The sequence below is a fragment of the Episyrphus balteatus genome, chromosome 3 (genome assembly GCF_945859705.1).
Source record: "Episyrphus balteatus chromosome 3, idEpiBalt1.1, whole genome shotgun sequence".
Classification (NCBI taxonomy): domain Eukaryota; kingdom Metazoa; phylum Arthropoda; class Insecta; order Diptera; family Syrphidae; genus Episyrphus; species Episyrphus balteatus.
The window spans coordinates 66,442,797-66,470,263 of NC_079136.1; the positions used below are offsets into that span (position 1 = coordinate 66,442,797).

At 28.3% G+C, this 27,467-nt stretch overlaps 2 protein-coding genes across 2 annotated transcripts in view; one reads left to right on the forward strand and one right to left on the reverse strand.

Moving 5' to 3' along the window:
* LOC129916922 (synapsin) overlaps positions 1–27,467 on the reverse strand; it is a 104,323-nt gene that overhangs the window by 23,426 nt on the left and 53,430 nt on the right. The window lies entirely within an intron of this gene.
* Positions 681–27,411, forward strand: LOC129916925 (tissue inhibitor of metalloproteinase). The gene is made up of 5 exons (XM_055997139.1): positions 681–793; positions 24,403–24,544; positions 24,695–24,780; positions 26,856–27,074; positions 27,134–27,411. The coding sequence occupies exons 2-5, from the start codon at positions 24,412–24,414 to the stop codon at positions 27,317–27,319; spliced, it is 624 nt and encodes a 207-aa protein (XP_055853114.1). The 5' UTR covers positions 681–793; positions 24,403–24,411; the 3' UTR covers positions 27,320–27,411.

Below are 27,467 nucleotides of genomic sequence, written 5' to 3' on the forward strand. Positions count from 1 at the left end.
ACAAAACTGCTAATTCTCCATTCATATCTGCCCGCATGTGCTGTACTCATTGAGTTTTACTGGATTTTGCATCTTACAGATACAATTTTCCCCCACATTCTGATCGAGCACCAAACCACAGACCACCACACTGCACAACACCACAAATTGAGTGGGTTGTGGTTGAGTTAAATTTTGAAAAAACAAAAAAAAAAACAAATGTGGAACTAAATTTCGCACCCACCGCTACCGCATATGAGCAATAGTCACGGAGTGTATCTTCTTTTAGGGGAGAGCAAAAAATAAAAAAAAAATTAAACTATAAAACTCAGCGGTTTTATTTATTAAAAAGCCGAAACGGTACGAAGTTATATTTTAGTCTAGCACGGCATGTGGACTTAATCGAACGGATCGAACGAGATCATTGTTAAAGGGTTTTCTCTAGAGTCTTTAGAGTGAAGATAAAAAAGAATTTACAAAACGCATCTTCTTTGATTTGTATAAAAGATCGTAGATAGTTTTTTTTCTGTTGTAATTGTTGTTGGTGTTTTTTATTTATTTTGCGGTCTCTGTTGGTGTTATTTTTAAATAAACCTATATTTACTTATAGATACATAGGTTGTTTTCTGTGCGGTTTTAATTAATTTCTTTAACCAAGAAAATTTATTGTGTATGTTTTTGAGGTTGAAAATGTTTTTGTAAAAATTTTCAAAAAAAAAAAAGAAATAAATATTCAAACAAATTTAAGACGTAATATTGAAGTTGTATACAAAAAAATCCATAATTTATCTTTAATTTGACAGATTTTTTTTTGGTAAGTTTATTTATTAAATTTTTTAAGTTTATTTATTTTTAAATGTCAATCGTTATTTATGTTTTTATTTTTATTTTTTTTTGGTTAAACATTAACCCAGATAAACGGAAAAATGCAATTCATAATAAAAATTACTATTTTATTAGGTCAATTTAAATTCTTTTTAATTACACTATCTTTTTCTTATCTAATTTCGACGACAGAAGACCATTGAGTCTATATTAGATACTCTATAAAAATTTGTTTTCAATTTAAGACTATTCGTATTCGTACCCCTTTAATATATAAACATCTCACATCTCGCTTGGATCTAATAAAACTTGACAGGCTGTTACGATATATTGTTTATGTTTATTTTATTTTTTTTTTTGTGTCTATTTTAATGCACTCTTTTTCGACACTTAAGTTTTATTGATTTTTAACAGTTTTTTTTTATTTTTTTGGGAAGTAGTAGGATTTTTTCCCGATTTACGATGTGTTAATTCTTGGGATGTAGTTTTGGGGAGGCGATATAATAAACTGGCAGGATATATCAATTTATATTCATGAGATTATTTTCTTTATAACGTCAAAAAACTTGAACCCTTTATTGATTTATTATTGGGGGGCATCTTGAGGTTATGTTGTGTTTGGCAATTTGATGAAGGGATATTTATATTAGGAAACACCTATAATCTTGTGCGTTTAATTTACGTCTTTTTGACGTTAAACTTCGGATTTAGATTAAAATTTTATTAATGGAAAGTTAAATTTAGAATTCAGGACATGATTTAATAATTATATTGTTCATCACCCATAAAAAGGTTGTTTACCAAATTTAATATTTTATAAAAAGGAGTAACTTCAATGATTTTAGGGTAAAAGATGTTTTGCATCTTAAATTGAATTGAAGAAAGGAGTAGTCGAAAGGTGTCACAATCATTTCGTGGAAATGTATCAAGTTTGTAGGAGATCGGCCATAATAAAATAACCTTCTTCTGATAGGTGTTAAAAGAACAAGAAAGGATGAAAAAGTGAAAACATCCTTGAATAATTTTCTGGATAAAAGATTCAGATTGTGTCACCAAAAATAGACTTAAAAAAACATGTAAATAAAAATAAAAAACAGTAAGGATAGAAAAAGTATAGAAGAAGGTCTTTAAACATTACATTTAAAGAACAAAATATTCTGTTTTCGACTCATTTTTTGTAAATAGGTACGTTTTTAAGTAAAAAATAAATTTAAAAAATATGAGTATATTGAGCATACCTAATAATTTATTTTTTTGAGATAGCTACACATCAATGATTTTTAACATCAATAGATGCGTCTTCTCGGAAAATTTCAATATTCCTTTGCACTCTACGCTTACCAAAAATAAATAAAGTAGTGGTTCAATGGAATGAGTCTAGTTCAAAAAGCAAGGAATCATTTGTTAAACATTGTCATTGTATTGCGACATATTGCGGCCTATTTTAAAAATACAATTTAATTTTCACTCAGGTCTTAAGGTTCAATGTGAATCAACTACTAGGTGAATTATTTGATGCAGACTAATGAGAAACCGGTACCAGAATCACGTTATAAAACAGTGATTAAATTTGATGCTTTATTTAAAATGAAAACTGAGCGTCAAAAGAGTTTATGGAAAAAAGTGTGTCTCGTAAGTCCGTCTGCTTTTCTGGTAAAAGGAACTCTAATGTTAATGCTAAACAAAATTAGGGAAAATTTATAATTCGAAAATTCGGAAAAATGAATTTTTAGAAAAAAATTTGAAAAATCGAAAGAGCTACCATTTTTCAAAAAAAAAAATGGTATGCCATTTTTAAGAAAATATTATTCAACATATAAAACCGAAATTTCCATAAAATTCATCAACCCGTTTTCAAAAAATTGATTTTTAAAAAAAAAATTTTGAAATATTTTTTAAAAATCCAAAAATGCGGTTTTTGAAAAGCTTTAAATTTTTGAATGTACACCGAAAAAAAAAACCAATATCAATTTAACATTTTTTAAATATCAAATTACCATTTTTTAAATATCAGCCAAAAATGCTCTATAAAATGTGTTTTATGATATTTAAAATGTTAAAACAACATTTTTATTATCAGGATGATATTTAAATGTCACATTTTGGAAATTTTTTTTGATATTTTATTATCATTTTTTCATATCAATTTCTCATTCCAAATTATTGAAAAATATTAAATAAAAAATTCTTAATATGTACTAATTTAAAGGCGCTTTGTGTTTTTTCGAAGTAAAATGTATGATTTACTGAGAAAATTTGATCGGCACTAAGATTTTACTTCACATAGTTTGGGAGAAAATAACAAAACAATTATATCACCTATAATAGAAAAAATAATATCACCATTATTTTGTAAGGAATATTCCCTTTCAGTAATGTTTTGAAAAAAGAAAGAAAATTCTTAAAATAATAAAAATAATAAAAATGAAAAGGAAAGAAATAGGTTTCATTATAATAAACTAAAACGTAAAATCTAGTCAACATTGATATTTTAATTGTCAAAGTGAAATTTTCACTATTCACTTTAACTTAAAAAAATGTCAAAATGATATTTTAATTGTCAAAATGAAATTTTCACTGTCCCACCTGAAATTAAAAAATGTCAAAATGATATTATAAAATATCAAAATTGATATTTTAATTGTTGGACGACTTTTGTCACTGAAAAATGTTAATTTGATAGCTGTTATTATCAATTTTTTTTTTCGGTGTAATAATTGTTTAAAATAAAAAAAAAACCTTTCAATGGCAGGTACCGTTAATAAAGGTACAAGAAAATATTTTTTTTTTAATTTCCAAATGAAGCTTTTATGTGTTACACTACATACAAAAATTTTAATCAAAATCGTTAGAGCTTTTCTATTTCCGTTATATGACAGGTACCGTTAGTTTTAGTCCTAAAAAAAATTTCAATTCGTCCTCTAAGCAATCACCCAAAACTCTTAACTACCAAGTTTGAAGACAATCGCTCCAGTAGTTTAAGCTGTAGCTCGAGGTACATACAGACAGAAAGAATTGACGGACCCACTTTTTTGGCATTGTTATCTCGAGTTCGATTTTTTTTTTCCAATCCTAAACTTGCCCAGTACCTATATCGCAAGTAAATACATGCATAATCCCAAAAAACATAAATACTTTTTTTTTAATTCTTGATTTTATTTTTTGTTTTGTTTGGTATAATTTTTTTTGTATTCAAACTTTAAATTTAAAAAGTGCACTTGCGATTTTCTCAAGCCAATACCATACCATTTTTTGATTTTTTTTTTAGTAGTTGTAGCTTTTCAAAACAATACTTTTAGCGCAAACCCTAATTTTTTAGCTAGAACTCTTTAATATTCAAAGTTCTGTTTAAAAAATAAGCTTAAATCTACAATCGCTGTGAAAAAAGTTTCAACAAAGTCTTTACAATTTGAACTTTTCTCCATCGATCGGTACAGCAGACAGGTAGCGCCCTTTTCAAACTTCATTGAAAATAAAAACTGACCGATAGAAGCTACAAAATGTTGAAAAGGGTAGACAAAAAATTAAAAACAATAAGGGCCTCCAAAATTGAATCATTTATTTTCAATATATGATAATTCCACTTTTTTTCAAAATTCGTTTTTTTGATTAAATTGTTACTCTAGGGATAACCCACGTCTATCTTCAAAATAATGAAGTATCTTCTTCATCTATATCCGATTTTACAGCTAAGCGAAATATTTTTTAGTATCAGAAACAGGATGAGTCCCGGACTTATCATGTATTGAAAATAAACAACAGCTTTTTTATGTATGCAAATGCTATATTAAACTACTGGCTGAAAATCTTAAGTTTAAAGCGTCTTTAAAGTTAAAGAAGCACTCCGGGCATTATATTTTAATCTCAAATACAATTTTGTGATAAACTGGGGATGAAAGCAAAATTGTGTATACCCATTTTAAAACTAATTTCACATCCGTTTATTTTCAAAGTACGATAAGTCCAAAAGCGTTTTTATTTTTTATCTTTTGAACTATCGCTCCAAAAATTAAAAACGAAACGGTATTTTGTAGCTAGGCAAAAGTTCTACAGAATATATTTTTTATAAATTTTGCTACACACATCAAAAGAAAATAGAACGTTTTTTTCTTCTCCTGCAAAATTTAAAATCATGGACTTATCATGTTTTGAAAATACATGATTCAATTAGTCTTGCCTCGGGGCCCCAGCAGCTCAACGTAAGCTTCTGCTTTTGAGTCTGTTAGAATTTTTTCTGATTTTTTAGAATTATTGGTGTTTGCTTTCAAAAAAAAAATTAGCAACATTTTTCATCGGGCAACATTTTTTGTCAGTTTTGTTAAATTAATGTCCTGTCATTTTTGCTCAAAAAACATACATTTTTAAAAATATTCAAGAATATTCAGATTAATACAAAATACGCATTTCTTTTTAAATATGCAAACTTAAATTTGATGATTTGTATAAATTTGCATAGAAATCTTAAGGCATTGTATGTATGAACGCTTTTGCTTTCAAGGACTAATTTTCTCATTGGCTTTTTTATATCATTTTTTTTAATCTTTACATTGTTATCATTTGTTGATTTAAAGCATCACCTTTTACATACATAAAATAAAGTTCATTCGATAATGTCGAGAACTTAATTTCCATTCTACTTGAAAAGAATACTTTTTAAAAAGTTACCTTTCACAAATACTATGTAGGTACTTCATGTAAACGCAACAAGTGCTTACGTAATTAAGAGAATGCTAGTTTTGCATATGTAATGCAAAAAGATTCAAAGGTTAGTTGAGGGGGTAATAATTCTTTTTGTTTTGTTTGTTTTTGTTTTTTTTGCATCTGTTTTTGTTTAAGGTGAATTTCCAAGCTTTTTTGGCACAAGTCATATGAGTTGGTATATGAATCAGAGTAAATAAAATTTATGTCAGACGCTTTTTTTTTTGAAAAATTATATCATAATGTTGATACTATGCCAACTTTATCATGTTTCATGTTACGTATACAACTTTTTGTTCATTATTACCCCAAGGGCATTGAACGAATGAGTTGCATTTGTTATTTTATATTTATTCTGAAAACAAAAAGTTTATTCTAAAGCACTCAGGTGAATGCTCAGCTCATGTTTATTGTTGTAACATAATTTTAAATTTGAATTTAATTTACATTTTTAAATTCATGCATTTTACATGACAGCTTCACAAGTAGATACATGCTCTCTTGGAATTGTACAGTTTTTGTAAGAAAATTTGTCTAAAGCAAAGTTAAAGAAAAAAAATTGTAATAAATACTTTTTGCAACGGTTTTTATCCAATTGAGAAAAAAATCGATTAAAAATACCAAACATGAGTAAGTTTCCAATTTTTCATTATTGAGTCTCAACATCATCTGTTTATTGTCCTTTCAGTCACGCAGCCCATTATGAAGTCTTTATGACTTTTTCTTGCCGAAAAAAAACTTCTCAACAGAAAAATTGGATGAAAATAAAATCTCTCGAAGTCATTGATGATGTCATTCGAGTTCCTTTTGGCATTTTTTCATTCTACCAAAGTCAATGCAGAATTTGTTTTTTTCAAAAAGAAACACATTGTTGACAATTTGTAATATTCAGTATTTGGGACATCTGTTGTTTTATCTGCTGCATGTTGGAATGATATATGCATGCATATGTAGGTAATTCAAAATTTTCAACAAAAAAAAGGCAACACAAGCTGTTGACTGTTCAAGTTTCAAGGTTAAAAGCTGTTCACTTTCAATTTCGGTAGAAATAAAAATAAAAAAGAGATCTTATGGAGAGCTGCTGGCGGCCGGTGTTGGTTTAATTTAAAAAAAAAACTAGCAGTAAATTGAGAAAAAAAGTGGATGGAAGCACTTTCAGATCAATTTTAAAGTTCTCAAGTTCTACACAGATAAGCACTGAAAAGCCTTACAAAATCGCAACCGATTCAAAAGATGACATTTCGGAGAAATGTCCATTGACACATTTATGAAGAAACACTTTTCTACTTTGATCCTTGAAGCGATTCCATTCTCCAAGCTTTCCTCTTATTAAAAAAGCTCTATTTTGAAATAGAAATTTTCAAAAATATCTATTTTTTTCAAATTTCATCCAATCGCAGCGTGTAAATCGATTTAAGAAAAATTTCTTTGAATGTCATAGTTCTCTTAGGTATAGATAATTTTGTTCGGTTTATTCACCTAAATTGATTAGGGTAACTCATTTGATGACAAGGTTACTTCATTCATTCACGAAAATAAAAAAAAAAAAAAACAATACGTCATTCACACATATCACACATAATTATCGAATTCCTTTTTTAAAAAAATAATATATGAAATAGTTTCCATTAGATAAGATTCTTATTTAATAGGCAATAACAAACTCACACAATGGGTTCAAAGATATAAATCAGGTGATGCTTAGGTAATGTTCAAAGCGTGAATTAGTCTTTTCTTCTTGATAAAATCAATTAGCTCCATGCTGATTTTAACTTAACTATTTATAAGTAATTTGAAAACTCATTCATCATACAAGTAGACATCAATTTAAAATAATGTTTTTAAAAAGAATTTCAAGGCTAAATAAGTAGGTAGTTGGTGTTTTACAATAATTCTAATTAATGAAATAACTTTGTATGTTATTATATTCACATTAACATACATAAGGTTTTTGTAAGCAAACCTCTAGATTGAAAATAAAATCCACGGCATGGTTGCATGAACTTGCTCTTAGAGTTCAAGTTACATTAATTTTTAATTTTTTTTATATAAAAAATGAAATAATTTAAATTTAAAAAATATATTTAAAAAAATAATCTTCGTTTTTCAAAATAAAATAAAATGCACGACTGGGTCGCACCGCACGTACTTGCTCTTGTAGTTCAAAGTTTCTTTATCTTAAATACCTATTTGAAATTTACTTTGTTTAGTATCGAGAAAAAAATATTTTTATCAAATCGAAAGTTAAAAAAATTAAATTAAATTTTTTTTTTTTTTCAAAAACTTTAAAAAAGTTTATTTTTTAATTTTAATTTTACAATTTAAAATTGACTTATGCTTTGATGAAATATATGAACTTTAAAAACCTGTCAAATTCGAAAAAACGCCAACGCCATATTTCCGTTCTCCAAATTTTTTAGAAAAACTAAACGCAATTTTGTTAGAATCAATAAGAGTATTACGAACACCAAATTTAATCGAAATCGTTGAAGCCGTTTTCGATAAAATTGCAATACCTCGAAAACAGTATGTAGGAGATATGCGTTAAAAAGGAGACTTAAAAAAAAAAAAAAAAAAAACGGGTCTAGGAAATTAAGCTAAAATCGGTTGAACCAAGTTTCAGGCAAATTCATCTATCCGTTTAGGCCCTAGCTCAATGTACAGATGGACGCACAGACTGGCTGACGGTATGACGAAAACCGCTTTTTTATCTTCTCCATCATCGTAATGTTGGTTTTGATTAAAACCTCGAATTTTTTTTTCTACACGAAACTAATACTAGCCCTATAGAGCAAATAAAAACAGCTCCTTAAATGAATTTGAGCTCACGCCTACTTTCTCTTTCAGTTTAAAATACTGAGTTTTTTGTTAGAAAAATTAAAAATGCAGTTAAATATCTTTGAATATTAAGTGTGCAAAGTTTAATTGTATTCTAGAGAATTTAAATCGAGTTTTTTATTTGAGGTAGTTTATTAAGCTATGATTACACGGTTAACGAAATCGGTCAACGCGTTGACTCTCTGACGTAAAAATGACGTCACAATCTGTCCCAAGAGTGTCACGTTGTGTGATCGTCAACGAAAACTGTTGTCATTGCGTTGACGGGTACGATGACACTCGCGTTGACACACATTTTTGGGTCAACGCATTGACTATTTTCGATGACCGTGTAATCTCTCTGTCAATGCCATTGGGACGCGTTGACAGGGTTTTAGAACTGGGTGTCATTGCAATGACCCTGTCCCAGCGTTGACGCGGCAGAATTTAATACCGTGTCATCGTTTTAGAATGACATTGTTTTTTGTATAAAAATGTGATGAAAGTTGGATTGGGAAAATTTTTTGTAGGACGATTTTTGGAATGGTGAACCGTTTTGGAGGGAGGGGGGTTCTCATTTCACCTTTTTGTTTTTTTTTTTACAGAAAAAACTTTTTGGTATGGCTATGGCATCCATGTTGGATGCAAATTTTTTTTTTTTTTACAAAAAACCAAAAACCATTTGTATATTCTAAGCTACATTTTAAGACCATAACCATTAACATTGGGTGGGGCGTTCCTATGCTATAATCGTCTGAAGGTGTCCATGTTGATTTTTTTTCGATTTTTTAAAAATCAAATGTCGAAACATTTTTTTTTCTAACTTCTCGACACAAATTTAGAAATTTTAAATTTGTATTCGTTCAACAATCTTACCAGAATTAATTTAAGACTTTTATCTTAAAAGTGCATTGCGTATGTCTCGAAATATTTACATTTCAATGCAACAATGTCAAACATATTTCCCTTTAATTTTTCTATGAGAGCTTTTTTTAAATCTCATTTTCTCCGCTTTTTTTTTTTACAAATATTTTTGGAAAGTTTAAATTTTTGCTTTGTGTCAAACAGTGTGATCAACAAAGTTTTGCGAGTCAACGCGTTGACACTGCTAAGTAAACGTCACGTTGACTCACCTGCGCGTCAACGTAATTTAGGACAACATTGACGCAATAGTGTCAATCGTGTGATAGTCAATGTTTTATGCATTGACACTGTGAACGTTGACGGTGAGATGACAGAGAGAATATGGATTTTTTCTTGACGTCAGAGAGTCAACGCGTTGACCGATTTCGTTGACCGTGTAATCATAGCTTTATACGTTCTAAGCTAAATGACACTGTAGTCAAACCAACGATAGCTATATCGAAAGTAAAAATGGTGTTCTGGTTTCAGAAATGCTTTGCAAGATGAAAAACTTGGTGCTTACGTTCTGACATCTGTCTTTGAAAAATCAAAGCTGTTTTCATGCCCCAATAAAAACAATATTGGTGCGACTGACAGCTCCATCAAAAAACTTGTTGAGTAATATTATATTCTGTCAGTGTTTTATATCATAATCAGACTGCATTGCACATAATAAATTAAAGCAATTATCATAAAACATCTTAAAGAGTTTGTACCAATATTTTTGCTTCGATATGTAATTTCTGTAAAATTCTACACGATACCGGACATCATTTTAATCCATCCCCTTTCCTGTGGCTTTTCAACAGTTTTATAGATGAAGAATATCCATTTCCACACTTTTCTCAAAGCATATCACCGTCTAGTCAATTAGCCTAATTACAACCCAAAGATGCAAAACACATTTTCTGTTTAAAGAATCCGAAAAGATATGCGAGAACGTCTGTTTTTAATCTTTCTTCTAAACTCTATACAGGCACTGGAGATGGGAGAGTGTTTTCCTAGTTTAGTGGTTTATATCATATCCATGGACACACAAATATTTTTTTGTCTGTGATGTTGATTTGCTGATATTCTTGTTTCTTTTTTTTTACTAGAAACTTTAAGAAATCTTCATTTGAAAATCTTTGCTACACATGCACATTCATAAGACTCGTTCCTTGGGGAATAAGTATTTTTTTCTATATTCTAACAGGTGGTCGCTATTTATATGGGATGCATTTAGAAGGCTTAAGTATTATAATGTTCACTCTCTAATGTGCGCTACAACATTATATGAAGTGTAGCTTGTACCATTAAAAATGGATACGCGCGAGCACTTTAAAATACATTCGCTTTACAAAATTTACGCATTCTAATGGGTGATTTTTTTGTAAATACACATGTTGGTTTGGTACCACCCTCTTCACCCATCTCATCCTTCAACCAAACTTCTAACAAGCCAATAAATGAATTGAGTAATGAATTAAACTTGTCGGCAAAAAAACAAAATTGAAAAAGAAAAAGTTGAGTTTTGAGTAAATAATTTTCATTAAGATATTTGCTTCACTGACTGCCGCGATGACAAGAAGATTGCATCTAATTTGGAATTAAGAGTTTTATGTTTTTATTTAAGTGGTCCAGTTAGTGAGTCTTTTTCGAGAATGCATATAGCGCAGTGGTTTTGATACTAATTAGTAGGTATATTTTATGACTACTAACATAAATTTCATTTTCAATATGACATTTGAGTTTTTTTTTACTAGCTTCAATTGAGAGACCCAAACGAAGCCGCATAGAAAATTTGCTATAACTCAATTAGATTTTTATTTATAAAGGCGAATTCTCACTAATTTCAATTTAATTTTTTGAAAGAAATTTGTTAAATAGAAAGTACTTATCTCTATCTGATCTCATTGCATTTGATTGTCAATAAATAATAAAAAGATTAAAAGACTGAGCTGACACAAAAATGAGGCCATGTCGCTAAACCGAAATATTTATTGTTTTACAACTAAAAAAATTCAAAATTAAACAAAACAACAACAATTGACCTACGCTTCATATTTTTAGCTACTTTTATATTATTAGAATATCAACTCATTCATATTAGTTAAATGGAATAATATAGTCTATAATGACACATAAGTTTTTTTAAAGAATTTTTGGTGCTCAAAACGAAACCACAAGTAAATACAGCTGATTTTTTGATATTGAATGAACAATTTCTACGAAAAATATATAAAATACAATTTTAACTTTATTCAATAAGTGTTTTCTTAATGATCTATGATAAAATATCGAAATAACACGTGCTGGTAAATTTTTCTTCGAAAATGAAATATAAATAATTCTATTATTTGCATTATGATTAAATAACTGTTTTGCTTACCACCAAAATAATTTCATTGAGATCATTCTTTGAAATTAAAATCAAAAGATACCTCAAATACATTTTAAGGACTATATAATTTTCGATGGATACTATTTTTTAACTTGCAAGAATTGGTTTCTCTTCATAAATATTTAGAGGTTTCATCAATCGATCTGTACTTGACATCGATTTTATAATAACGCGGAATAAAGAAGAGAACAAGAGTTAGGTCACCGTGGCGTATGTGTAACGTTTTTGTTGATAGAATATTTTATATTTAAAGAAAAAAAAATATTTTCATACAGGGTGTCTCAAAAGTAATAGGTCAAATGAAATATGACGATAGACCAACTTAACTTGGTAACTTGTGTATATCCCAAATCCTTACGGTTTTCGATTATATGCAGTTTCTGTAAAATTTCGAAAAGCCCCTACTTTGCAACAGTATTTTGTTTCCTCCACCCAATATCGATTTTTGTTTTTTACAATTCTTTCACTAAAACATTATTTAATAAAAGAAACAATTAATAAATATTTTTTATTTCATACTCCATTTAGCTGCAAATTTATTAACAGTTTTAAGTTTTATAAAAACTCAATTTTTTACTTTTATTTGAGGGCAACACCGCTAAAAAAATTGCATAGTGTTACAATAGTTTATTGTTTTAGAAACTTACCCTGTAAAAGTATAAAAGTTTTCAAAATTGAAGCTAGATCGAAAAATATTATAATTTGAATTTAATTGTTCGAAATTTCACAGCAACTGAATTTAATCGAAAAACGTAACGATTTGAGACTGACAAGTTAAGTTACCAAGTTCTGAGAGCCCTTAAGTTGGTCTATCAGCATATTTCGTTTGGTCCATTACTTTTGGGGCACCCTATATACTTGTCACAGTGCCACTGCCTAAATTTTTAAATCGACTTACATTTAGTGATCATTAAAAATCTTTTAAACGATACAAGAGGCGAGAACCGCTTAAAATTTTGAGGAGAGAAATTTAAATTTTATGTTAAAAAAAATTAAATAAAAATACTCGTATGTTCAAGCAAAATAATTAACTGATAAATTATTATCATCATAATTTATAACCTTGTCTAACAACATATTAAATAAATATTTCCCTCAGCGAAATATACAAAAATACTATTAGCTTTTTCTCAGAAAACCAAAATATGGGACTTTTCTTGTTCTAATTTTTTGTTTGAATAAGTAGTTTTGAAGATGGTTGTGTTTACTTATTGTGAAAATATTTGTTCAATTATTTCCTTAATCATCATTGACATCAACAATGGCTTTTAATAGTCATTAATAATACTAAAAATTTGCATATTACAATATTAGTCTTTAAAGAGTTTAAAGATAACATCTGATAAACATCTCATCAGATCACTACCGACCATCAATCAAAATGAAAACCTCAATGACATTTAAATTATAATATCTATACTCTGTCGACCTGAACTGCCTTTTTCCAACTCTTTTATACAAAAGTCAACCTCAAACAATCGATTAGGCACGATTAAAATCCATTAAAAAAAAGTAGTATTTTCCCATATCTAATCCGAGAGAGCCCATTGATGTTTATGATCAATAAAAATGCTTCTGGTATCCCACAATCACGACAATCATTGAGGTTTGAGGAGGTGTTGCATAACCCCAATATAAGCTTCAAAATCATTTGCATATATCCCCCATAAGCTATTTTATATATGCAGCAGAAAACAATAGACTATTTAGAATATCTCACATTTTCCTTCGTGATGGTTCTGCTCGAAGCACGATTATTTTTTTTATATCTTCTCAGAAAGATTATTCATAAATTTGTCGCTGCCGCTAAATACAATCCACTGAATCCGATCTTTACACAAGATCAGACCAGATATATTCCATTGAACGATTGGAAGGAACTTCTTGTCTCATAATCACTTTGTAATTTATGTTTGAAGATTAAATCAAACAAGCTCATGGATTACCTTTTTGACTTGACGTGTGGCACCTTTGTCATTTCAATTAATTATGCTCCACATGGGTGATAATTGTCAGAGTCATCAGGTTCGTGACAATCAGATTGTGGATTGGTATATTTATTGTCGTCGGTCTTCGTTCACCTCTCGCTCTCGTCCCTCCTCAAACAAGTATCAAACTATTATAAAACGATATCTGGAACTATTTGTGCTTAATGATCCATGAACTTAATTCGACCAATTATTATCTGAATGCAAAACCAGTCAGTCAATTCAGACAGTCGACTCTCGATCTCGATCGAACTCATTGAACCCCACCTTTACTTTTTATTTTTTCTTAGAACACAAACCGTTTCAAACAAAATGTCTTTAGGGCGGTATTTATACCATAAATTTGCATTTTTTGAAAAATAAATTAAAAATTGATTCAGCTAAACAATATGTCGCCTGCAAAAATTAAATTGCATATGTCAACAATTTATTTTTGAAAGTCAAAGCAAAAAGCAAAATTCTGTGGAATTAATTTTGTAAAGTTGTTTAACATTTTGTATGCAAATAAATTTTTATTTTAAGTGCGCTTTGCATTGTATAGTTGACAAAAATGAAAATTGCATAAAATAGCAAAACTAATTGTAACAACTGTTTCAGGTGAAGTATGAATGAATGGTATCAGGTCAATCGCAATTACAGTTTACATCAGGGGACAAAATAAAATAAAGAAAAATGTGTGTTAAATGTGGAAATTATGGGGTTTGAGAAAAAATGTTATGTTATTTTTGATCAGGTTTTAACTTTGAATTGAAGTTTATGGTTGCAAGCTTGAGTCGTTTGGTAGAAGTGTTAAATGGAAATTTATAACAGATGTGAGATGAAGGAACATTTGTATTGACATAAGAATCTTTCTGAAACTATCTCAAAAAGTAGAAATGGCATACCGCTGCACCACCGCTGCACCCCCGCTGCACCACGTCTGCACCATGATCAAAAATTCTATTCTCATACTTATACAAATGTTAAAGTCGTCTTCAAAGTTATTTTGACTTAAGTAACAAATTGCCAGTTCGTACAAACATGACTTGGTGGTCGAGTGGTTAAACCGTTGGACTTCTAATTGAAAGTGCTCTGAATACTCGGTTTCGATTCTCATTTTTCAATAATCCAAAATAATGTAATATGGTGCAGCGAATTTTTCATACGAAATGAAATGGTGCAAACGTGGTGCAGTCATGGTGCGGCGGTGGTGCAGCGATTTTTTTCATATGCAGAGATGGTGCGGCGGCTTATAAAATTTTTATTCATGGTGCGGACGTGGTCCAGCGGTGGTGCAGCCGTGGTGCGGCGGAATTCCATTTTTACTTGGGACTTTTTGAGAAAGTTTCAGAAAGATTCTTATGTCAATACAAATTTGTATTTTCCGCCAAACGGCTTGCAGCTGTGGTGCGGCCGTCAAGAATTTTTTATATTTTTTCTTTAAAAATTCAATTTCTATTTTTACTCGGGGTGTCACTATGGCCCCATCTAAGAGGGGCGCGGCAAGATGGACAATTTCTCATTAGGTTAACTTACGGTCAACTTTGTGAATAGTAAATTGAATAAGAGCAAAAAACATACAAATATCTGGCAAAACTCTTGCATGGAAATACCCAAATGTATTTAGAATTTATAAATAAGACCAGAACAATAAAAAAATAAATAAAATTGAAGAACCTTACAGCACATTGAGCATAGTAAGAATATCTTTCTAATTTTTTCGTTAATTCAGTTAAACGACAAAAATTAATATTCTTTTTTCCTATTTCTATTCATAAATCATTCAATTGACAGCCAAAATCAAAGGTCATAAATCAATAAAGAAAACAAGACTATCAACAAGCAAGTCAATTGGCTTTTGTACGTTCTTAAATCAATTACATACTCAAATGAAAAGAAATAAAAAAACAACACAACACACTTGAAACCACTTTTACTTCTACACTACACATCATTCAAAAAGGGTCAATTTGAACAACATTAAATTTAATAAGACGAGCAACACTTCAAAGTTATTGAAAACTCTGCATCTATCTTTGGATTTCCAAGATACTAATGTTAAACATTTTGAATCTTTCAAAAAAAAAGGGTGCAAAAATTGTGCCCTGCCTACTCCCATTTTGAATTTTCAAAATTCAGTGATTATCTTTCTTCTTTAAAAATTAATATTTTTCATCTTACTTCAGATGACTTTACAGCTAACTTTTGACAATTTAACTCAAGTAGTGAAACTAGAAGTTTCATTTTACAATTTCGGTTGCTAAATAAAACTTTGTTGGCTTTATTTATACGACGCGAAGTGTTAAATACATATTCATGCCCATATATTTTCTTAATTATTTTCCAATTAATGCCTGCTTCTCTTGAAAATAACTACCCTAACAGATGCGTGTACTACCGACAGAAGTTGATCTATTTTAAGAAACAAAATACTAGATTTATTGAAATTCTATATTTAGAAATTACCTCAGTTTGATGAAAGAAATAAAATTACAATTTTTTGAGATGTAAACCTTTTTTGTATTTTTTTTTTCCAAAATTAAAAAAACAACAATATTGTGTGGTAAATATGTTAAATGAAACCAATGTAAAAATATGTATACACATCATGATAAATATTTGTACTCCAGATTTGTATTAACAACCAACAAAATGTATGTTATTCTTTTCATAAATCTCTTGGAATTGAGTTTATCGTTGTGGTTGATTCTTTAACTTTTGCGCTTAATTCCACCACCGACCGACACCACCATTACAACTGATTTATTGGAGTTAATTATTTCTGGGGGGCAAAATCACAAACATCAATGGTTTTACAACAATTCAACAAACTGGATATATCTACATAAAGTAAATTTCCGAACAAGAAAATTTGCTTTAAAATTTCAATTTCGTAGATTGAATTACATTCGCTGTAAATTTTGTGATTAATCAATTTTATTTCTGGAGCAAGATATACTTTTCTGATGAAACGTTTGATTGATTTTTTTTAATTGCAACAGGAAAGAAGTTTTATGTTACAAATTATTTAGAACATTCAATTTTTTTTTGCTAAATGTTGATATTTCAGAAATTCAACTGCTAATAGCTTTTCCAAAAAAAAAAAAACAGTTAATATTCTAGAAATACAAACAAATATAATAATATATTTAAAGTGTCATGGGCTGCCACTTTATTTTATCGGTTGATAGTTGGAACAGGGTAAGATGCTTTATACTTTTCATGCTGATTCAGAGAAGGACCAAATTATCGGCCAACAGAAAATCAGCAGAAAGTGTAGTCTCCATTAAGGTTTGTTGTTGGCCTGTTTCACTGACAGGACTTGAAAGTTTCAGTAATACACGGCTATTGATAGAGAATACGAAAATAGGGGGATCGCGTTTCTGTTTATTTGTCTCTTTCTATTTCGAGCTACTTTGTAGTTGGCCTAAAAATTCCTGGTACAAGCAAAACAAGCAAAAACACCAGCATTCAGAAATGGAAAAATGCAAAATCAGGAAGCTTGCCTCGGATATTTAAAATAATAACTGGCGAAACCATAGGATCCGCTTACTGCGAATTTCTGTTGGCCGATAACTTGGTCGGTCTCTTATTCAGCATGAAAAGTATGAAGCATAATATTGTGAAGCAGATTCTTTGGAGATTGAAAATAACTTTTTGAGATAACTTTTTCGAGAAATAAAAACAGTTAAATAAGCAAACTCTAGAGTTTGGCGACGAAAATTGTAGATTTGTTTTTTTTTTATGTCACTATTTGTTTTTAAACTCTTGAGTGTTGAGTTAAAAAAAAACTAACTTTCAGCTTAAAAAACTATCCCTGGGATACAAATAATACGAATACTGTCAATTTCAAATTTAAAATGCTATCGTGTATGTCATTTAGATGAAAGTTTTGTGTATTAATGCATTTTTTGGTGATCAAATATTTTTAACAAAAAATTTAAATTAATATTTTTTATTAAATTGTTTTGATTTTATTTTGTGTAAAAAATAATTTTTAAACAATTTAATTTAATTTAATGCCTTTGATAGCAAAAGTTTAGAAGCGGAACAAAAATATCTGTGGGAAATGTGTAGGGTTTATTTTGTGAATTATACTCATCAGTCGGAAAATATTTAGAAATTAAATTTTAAATGCAACAATATAAAAGAAAGTGAAAATTCACAAGAAAATAATTGTTAAGTCTTTTACGGACCAGTTTATTTATTCTTCAGACCGATTTGTTTATAAATATTTTTTCTTCCAAAAATTATGGGTACATTTTTTTTTTCTTTTTACCATTTATGCCTAAATCCCAACAAATAAAAAGCTTAAAACAAAAAACGTGACATTTTCATTCAAGAATTCTAGTTTGCTTCTCCAACTTCTATTTTTTCCGTAAGTTGAAAAATTCGAATGTTGATCAACTCTCGAGTTGAAAATCGAAAGTGAATATAAAAGTCCTCAAGTACTGTTCATCTTCGAGTGAATAAAATCGCCCTTATTTGTTTTTTTTTTTTTTTCAGTGAAGAAGTCGTGCATTTTATTTCTATGTACATAATTTATATGATTTTTTTTCTCTAACTTTGTATTGTTAAATGTTAAAATAGTTATTTAACTGGTACCAATGCACCAAATTTCGAATTTCTTTTTAATTTATCTGCTAACTGTGACTGTTTTTATGACTATAAGAGCCCACAATGTTTGAACTTAATTGAATAAAATCATTTTGTTTATTTTATTCTATAATTCCAGTTGTATGTATTGTATATCGCCTTCAAAATATTATGTTATGTTCTTCAATACAAAAAGAAAATAAACTCAAATAGGGATTACCTTTATTTAGTTTAACATTACCAAATTTTTGAGAGTCCTTAACAAACAACTTGAAACTACCTCGAATTGAAAAACAAAATTAACAATTTCATCCTTAATCTTGAGTCGATATTTAAAAGTATTATTGAAGTGTGTTTTTCTCAAAATACTTCACAATTTTATTTTTGATAGAATGATGAATTGATGATACGTCATTTTGCAAAGGAATTAAAAACAATAAACATGAGATAATACTATACCTACATACTACTTTTATCAAGAACAAAAATAGAAATTAATTGAAGTATGTAATACACAAATAGAATTAAGATTTTCAATAAAGATTACAATTCTTTTTTTTTTTTTAATTTGTTTGAATGTAGAAAAAATTGAATGTTTTTGTTTCCAAGAAACTAAAACCGATTTAGAAATTCACAAGAAATTAATTCAAGTAGAAACACGAAAAGTAAATTATAATTTTTGAAGGTTAAAAACTAAATAAATTGTTTTGCTTCCAAGTTTAATTGCAAAACACTTTTGACAGAAAAACAAAAAAAAAAACAAAAAAAAATTGAAAACACTGTCGTGTTCAATTTGTTTCTACAAGAGCAAAGTAAAATATGTGGGTGTTTTAAAAATTGCTGAACATTTTGTTTGATTTTTAATTTTCTTACAAAAACAAAAAAAAAGCGGAAACACTTTTCCATTGATTGAAATTCGAAAATAAGTGAATGAATGAATAATTTTGAAATAGACTAAACGTGTTGAAAAACAAAATTTTTCATTTTGAAAAGTAATAAAATTAACTTAAATTAGTATTTTTTGTTTGTTTATTCAGCACCTAATTAGCAAACAAATAGAGGCAAATCAATAAATAAACAATTAATTTATCAAATCTTCAAGATGTATCATCGAAAACGTGTGTGCCAACTGCCAACATCGAATGATATGGGAATGAAATTAAAAACCATCCAAGTTGAATCAATTTTCATGGTTTTGAATTGTTTTTTATGAATCTTTTAAAATCATAAACCACGGACACGAAAGTTGTGGATGAAAATAAATTTAATTATCTTCTTCTCGCATGTTTTTTTTTTTTAGTATAGTGTGGTTGTGAAAGACAATTCTTCATTTTCTTCCGGAGGAAGATAATAATACGAATACGAATATGCCATTCATGAGGTATTTTTTTTTTTCCTTTTTATTTTATTTGTTGTTGTTGTTGGGTTTATATATTTTGAAATTTTATGAGGTTGATAGTGAAATCTATTTATGGTTGCATCATGTTACGGCTATAATGCACGATGCTCTTCTTCAGAGGTGCAATAACTTTTTCTTTCCCCCATTAATTTTATATATTTTTTTTTATTTTAATGGAAGAATAAACATATCTATATGACGCTAGTGAAACTATAGTAGCTCAAGGTTAAAAAGTGATTTGAAGATCTGAAGCTATTTACAACGTAAAAGATATTTTAAAATATTTTATTCAACTAAATCAGCTTTTAAATACAACAATCTGAAAAATTAGCAATTTCTTTAGCTTTTATATTGAAGGGACTTTTGCGAATTAGAACAAAGTATCTTTACCTATTGTTATACTTTCAAGTGGTTTTTATAAACCTTTTGTTATTACAAACAATATTAGTAACTGTAAACAAATAATATCATTTGCTTACTTTTTACATTGATACCTTAAAACAAAAAATTTTGCAAAAAAAAAAAAAACTTTCTGAGAAATAAAAGTAAATATTGATAACAAAAAGCGAAGGCGAACTGGTTTTATAAATATTATTACGCAATCATATTCTTATTAATCATGATTACAAACTGTAATGATTCTAGGAATATCTTATTTTATTAAATAGTCCGATAACGTAATGATTGTAAAGGTCTGTTTAAATATTGACAATTTTTTTGCAATAATGAGTGTAGAATTGAGTACTTTGTATAAGAAAATGACTTAAAGTAAACATCAAATGCAAAGGTTTGAAAAAAAAAACTATAGATACATTAATTCTGCATATATAAGGGAAAGTAATTAATATTTCACTTTCATTATTTCAATTTATTTTATAACGAGTGCGAAAATATATTGCACTATTTTTTTTATGTCTCGTAAGCTCCCAATACATTCCAAGCAAAATTTTATGCAGAAAATTATTGAAAATCTTGAAAATTGCAATATAAGAAATTAAAAAAAAGCCTACAATTCTGGATTTAAAACATTAATTGAAAAAGCAAATTTTGTTTAACGGATACATAAATTAATTCTTTTGAATGGCATACCAATTATTTCCAAAAATATTGTAAATATTATAATTTAAAGTTATAAAAAGAAAAAGAATCCTTACAATTTTTTAAATATTTTTTATTAAACTTTGTTATACACGAGTTTATGTTGCATACTTCGTTTGGAAGTCAAAACAATTGTGCCCTTCATTATGAAAATGAAAAAAGTCACTGCTAAAAAAAAACGATTAAAACTAGCATAAAACTCATTATAATTTAAAGTTTAAACTTTATTTAAAAACGAAATTGAAGTAAATAGACCTTGTTGTTCCTTTAATTGTTTCAAAATAGAAATGCCATTAAATTGTTTATATAAAATTATTAAATTAGATTTTCTTGAAACCATGCAAAGAGTCACTTAGTCCATTTTCATAAATATAGATAGGCACAATTATGATTTTGAACCATCTTTCTAAACTTCTTAAAAATTGATTTCTTGCAATTTCAATCAATTTCTTATACTTCTTAAAAAATCGAATTAAAATTATTGTATTTTTACACAAAAATGTTAAAAATTCGTAGCCATTTTTCCCATTTTCATAATTTAAAAAACGAGACACTTGACAAAGCCCATTTTTTTTATAACCATTAAATTTAATCGCTATTTAAAACAGAAAAGTTTTAAATTTGTATGACATTTGATAAAATTCTCCTTTTGAATTGTTTCTTGGCAAAAATTAGTTTTTTTTTAATAGCAGATTTAACCTTTTTTATCAATTTTCAAAGTTTTATTTAAAACGTCACTGTGGCGTATGCGTAACATTAAAAACAAAAAAAAAAAGATTTTTTTTTAACAAATAATGAAACTTGGAACAATAAAAAATTAAAAAAAAGTTTCTTAATAATAATTTTTTAAAGGTTATAAATGAAAAATATAAAAGTAAATAAATGCATCTAGAAGTGTGTCTGAAAAAAAAATTTACGTTTGCATTTTAATGACAAAATTATTTAAATAATTTTTAATTTTTTCTATACAATCTGAAGATGTGAATTGTTATTTCCGAAAGCGTTAATTGTCAAAAATAAAAGTTGTATTAGTATAAGAAGTTTATCTTTCCGTCTTTTGTATTGAAAATCATACAGTTCCTGAACGTATTTTTTATGTATAAAATTTATTTTCTAATTTTTAAATAATAAATTATTTTGACTAGTTTAAAAACAAACAATTTTTCACACCTTTTTTTGCCTTCCACAAAGTAGCTATGTCTTCAAAAAAAAAAATCTCAAAATACAAAACCATAAAACCCAATTGACAGCATTTTAGCCAATTAGTTGAGATTCAAAACATTGAGTTTTTGATTTTATTTTTTTTATTTTATATTTTATATTATTTTTCTAACCACTTGTATACGTCCCGCACCACTGTCATCGTATACAAGTGTCAATTAAAAACAAATGAATTGACACCTTATTACGCGACGAAATATGTGTTACAGACGGCATGGCATTCAATATACTATAAAATTGTACGACGACGATTCGAGTATAGTGTAGCAGCATTAAACACAAGCAAAAAGCATGGCACTTTTGGGAATTGGGATCATTGTATCGCTGCTGTCCCTGAGTTTATTTTAGCATCCAATTCACATTGCACATACTACAGCGACGAACAGCGATATTGTTTATGTTAGCGAAAGATTTTTATTGTGACACCAGTGGGTGGCCAGCGAGTTAAAAATTTTGAGACTCTGGGGAATCAAAAAAAAAGTCTTGGCAATTAAGGCTGATGATCTACAATAATTCTCTCTCGAAATATGTTTTGTTTGAGATTTGTGCTGTTGCGCTGGAGTGTCTTTTTAAAAAATTTCGAAATAAACACTCTCTATGAAGATATTATTTGTTTATGTTGCACATGGCTATAATAAAAAAAAAAATTCAATATTAATAAACAATCGAGAGGCAGAGACTTTATTAGTTTTTTTTTATTATTTTTTGGAGGACGATTAGTCGGCAGCGTTGAGTGGAATCTTTATCGTTTTTAGATTTTTGTTTATGTTAAGTTGTTAGAAAGATGCTTATAGAAAAGATTAAACATTGGCTAGTGAACTAGATTGTCTTCTCACAAAAGTGTTTTAATGAAGAGACATATTTAAGCCACTATCAATTGGAGATACAAAACCATAAAATACCAATTAATAAACTTTTTTAAAATTTCTTGTTGCTTCTGATTCTTTTGTTTTACTTAAAAGTTCTTCGTGATGTAATAAAATATTTTAATTTTATGTGCCTTCAGCACACTCCTACTGGTATTTTTTGTTTTTGTTTTTTTTTTTGCTGACAATAAAATTGTGAGGTAAAAATATCTTGTTTCTAGATAAGGAAGCAACAAGTCGTGCGAGAAATCAATTCAGACGGAACTAAATTTTAAATTCTGAATCGTGGGTTATATGGAAGCATCCCACAAGCAAAAATGATCTCTCAAAATGATGTTAAATGGCACTAAATAAAAAGAGTCATATCTCTGTGATTATCTTTACAATTTTGTTTTTGGTAATACATACCTACATTTAGTTCACTACTGTATCGAATATTCCTACTTACTCTTGTGGTTCAAGGCTATTTAGTTATGCACGACTTACATGGTAGAAAAAGAATCTAAGGAAGTCTGAACTGAAGTCATAAAAATGTCGACTTTTTCAGTTGTTATTTTTGTTGACAATAAATCACTATAAACATGATGACTTTTGTGTCACACCCGTAACGTTACTATATCGATTGTTATGTAATAATAATGTATAACATGTGATTTGGAATTCACTCAAGTTTAGGTTCATTAATAGAAAAGAATAATGAATAAATGATTAAACAAATATTAGTGAACGTGTCACACCCGTAACGATTGTTAAAAACTCATAAACCACCTCTATCGGAAGTCAAAATTTTATATAATAAAATACACGGCAGGGTCGCTCGAAAAAAAAAAAATTTCAAAATTTTTTTAAAAATCAAAAAATTATTTTTTTCGAAATTTTATTTTTGGCTTATATTAAAATTATATAAATGCTTCTTCACGAAAAGTTTCGTTGAAATCAAATAAGCCGTTTCGGAGAATATCGGATTGAAAAAAAAAACGGTTCTATGGCAGGTACCGTTTAATTTTCCATAAAAAAATTTTTTCATTAGAAGATAGGCATTGTCATAAAACCTACATTTTAATTTTTTAAACAAAACCGTTGGAGCCGTTTTTGATCAATTTCAACTTTACTAAAATCGGTATATGACAAGTACCGTTATTTTTTGCCCAAAAAAATTAATTCAAAAAATTCCTCTGGAGAGTCGCCAAATAACGTTTCATACCAACTTTGACACTAATCGGTCCATCCGTTTAGGCTGTAGCTTTGTTTACAGACAGACTGAACGACGGACAGACAGACGGACTTCCGGGACCCACTTTTTTGGCATTCTCTATCATCGTAATGACATGGAAAATTGTTATCTCAACTTTTATTTTTTGTACGAATGCATAACTTGATATATAGTACCTATATCGCAAGTAAAAAAGAATGCTTTCAATTTCTCCTCCGCCTCTAATGATGAATTGCATTTAAAAAGATGCAAACACGTTCTTTTCAAGTAATGTCATCTTATCATTTTTTTTTTTTTGTTTTGCCCACCCAAATTTTTGAAATTTATTCAACAAGGTCAAAAAATAAAAACACTCATTAATTACATTTAAATTTTGTAACAAAACAGATACACGAATAAATTAATTAATTTTTTGTTTTGTTGTCTTTTTTTTACAGAAACCAAAAATGAATATATTAAGATATTTTTGTGTCTGGATAATCGCATTTCTGTGGCTCTTTGCCTTTTTGACGCCATCCGTAAATGCCTGCTCGTGTATGCCCAGCCACCCACAGACACATTTTTGTGAAGCTGACTACGGTAAGTTAAAAAAAAACTTAAAAAACAAAAATTATTACTTTCTTAATATGGTTTTGTTTTCTTTCATTTCCAATTAGAAAAAATATATTGTTTCGTTCTATACAAGATTAAGTAACACAGTTTTTTTTTTCTTTTTTTGTTAAATTTCAGTGATAGTCATGCGAGTTCTGAGAAAATCACATCGACTAGTTAAGGACCATTTGGCGTATAAGATTGAAATAAAAAAATCATACAAGGTAAATAAAAAAAAATATTAAATGTTGGTCTATTTTATTCGATATTAATCATAGAGATTCGTGAAAATTTTAGGAAAGAAAAATATCTAGCAAACATGTCAATGTATTTTGTTGTGAATTAAAAAAAAAAGACTTAAACAGCTGTTAAAATAATTTGTTTACCTTACGTCAGTATAAAATAATAAACAAACATTGTGAATTCAAGCCAAATATTGAACAAAAAAATTTCAAATTTTACTGAATCATTTTTGGTTGTTTATGAGAAAAATTGATTCAGAAAATTATCTTAATCACTTGACAAACTTACTCAAAAATATAAACAAAATATTTCTTTCCTTGGTGAGAAGTGTGAAAGTTTTTTTTTTTTTAATTTACTTATCGAGTTGATGTGAATTGGGACTTTTTTGTAAACTTTTGTAAAGAGTTCAATCACCATATTTATGAATAATTTAAAATAATTAAGTAAGGTAAGCTTGAATGCATTTCTAAAGAGCAATCGAAGGTCATTCTTGTAGTTGAATAACTCATATGATTTTTTTCTTAGAAATTAAAGAATGTAAAGGAAAAAGGTAAATAAGATTTTTACAACATAAAATTAGTGTTAGGATCATCTCACTATCTAATATGAGCGGTTTTTTTTTAAGAATTATGAAAACAGATCAAGACTTTTGTTATTTTTCCATTGATTCCAAAGAGTTAACATTTGGTTTTTATTGCAAAAAAAGTAATTTTCCCAAAGTGGTTCATTTTGAATTCTATACAGAATGGTCTTGGAAGACTTTTTAAAACAAATTATATGCAAGAAAAATTAGTTCCACTTTCTGCAACGTTCATTCATACGATTCTTATAATGGGAAGCCAAGAAAAATAATTTAAAAGACGTCAATGTGCCGACATCATTACTTAAAACTTCCCTCGAATTATACGAGTAGCATGGGAGGTTGAGAAACGTTATAAAATATGAGTTTTATTTCCTAAAACTTACAGTCCAAACAAAATTTTTTTGAACTGCAAGAGCAAGTACGTGCGACCCCAGTCGTGCATTTTATTTTTTCAAAGTTACCTTTTTTTTCAACTTTTTGTGATTTGTGTATAAAAAAGCTTAATTAACTTTTAAATAAATCAAAATTTTCAAAAATTGTTATGAAAAAAAAACATTTTTTTAATGGGATTTTGAAAAAAGATATTTTGAAAACAAATGGAAAATGTATTAAATTAAACGGATCTCTGCATTGTTTTTTTTGTCAAGAAGACTGCCGACAAATTTGCTTATTTTAATTTCAATGTTTTTGTTTTTAAGAAAACTAAAAAAAAAATTATAAAAGGTCTCAAAGATTTTGAAGATTTTTTTCTGAAATTGGATCTAAATTGTGTTTTTAATTTGGAGCTCAAATTCATTTGATATGTAGGTTCTTTTTTTTTAAGAATAAACTTTGGTTTATAATTTTTATTAAAATTTTTAACTTTTGAAATTCTATTAATATTAAAAATTAATATTTTGGTTTACATTATCTGCTTGATACAAGATACAAGAAAAATTTCAAGCCTTTAAAACTAAAGTATTTTGAGTTCAAGTATTTTGAAATGAAATCATCAAAAAATCATCATCGTCTTGAAAATATTAAATAAATAATAAAAATTACCGGATTTCTTTAAAAGTTTTTGAAAGTTGTCTTTTTTTATAGATCTCAAAGTGTTTTTTTCGGAGTTTAGCTGTAACTTAAATTAAAAGGTTTCCTTCTTCGTTATACGGTTGAATTATTCAATTATTATTTAACATTCAACTTGAGTAATCTATAAAAAATCATATATGTAAGTAATAACATGATTGTACTTAGTAAAATAGAAACATACTTAATTTCATTTCAAGTTAGTTGTGTTACGGGTGCGACATTAAAAACGCTTATGTTTGAAATAGAAAATCAAATTTCTGTCAAACACAAAATGTTCTAAAGCTAAGCAAAAGTTATATTTTTGTAATATGGTGGAAACTCGTTTATTTAACTTTTTTTTGCAATCAATTAATATTTTTATTTTTTGAATTCCATTTATAAATTTTTCCATTTTTTTTTTAGATGACAGATGCCGCCCAAAATATTCTCAAACACGGACGCCTATCGACAGCCCTTTCAGAATCAATGTGTGGAGTAAACTTGGAAGTGGGTAAACTTTATGTTGTTGCAGGAAGAGGCTCCAAGTTGAGCCTATGTAACTACATCAAAGAATACCAAAAAATGACGATTATTGAGAGAAGAGGTTTCTCTGGAGCTTATCGTAAAGGATGTAAATGCAAGGTATGAAAACTTCATTATAACGCATCATTATCCTATTTTCATTATAAATTTTCTTGTAGATAAACATGAACTTTGGAGGTCGTGTAGTGGAAAAATCTGATTCCTGTAATTGGTCACCATTCAAAAAATGTGAAACTGATTTCAGCTTATGCGTACCACTTGTGTATAGGACACCAGAAGGACTTATTTCCCAATGTCATTGGAGAAAAACACCTCCCTATAAAGCGTGTTTAGCTGATCCATAAAGGAATTGCACTCATAACTCTTTACTATATGTACTTGTATATGCATTATAACTTCGACAGGAGCTTTAATTCTAATAATAATTATTTTTAATAATTTATTTTTTAATAATCATTTTTCTTTTTGTATTTTTGTATATAAACTTATTAG

Excerpts from the sequence above, each read along its gene's own strand:
- LOC129916925 (XM_055997139.1), top strand. The coding sequence starts at position 24,412 with ATGAATATATTAAGATATTTTTGTGTCTGGATAATCGCATTTCTGTGG. Across the intron at positions 24,545-24,694 it reads TTTTTGTGAAGCTGACTACG|TGATAGTCATGCGAGTTCTG; the intron begins GTAAGTTAAAAA and ends GTTAAATTTCAG. Across the intron at positions 24,781-26,855 it reads AAATAAAAAAATCATACAAG|ATGACAGATGCCGCCCAAAA; the intron begins GTAAATAAAAAA and ends TTTTTTTTTTAG.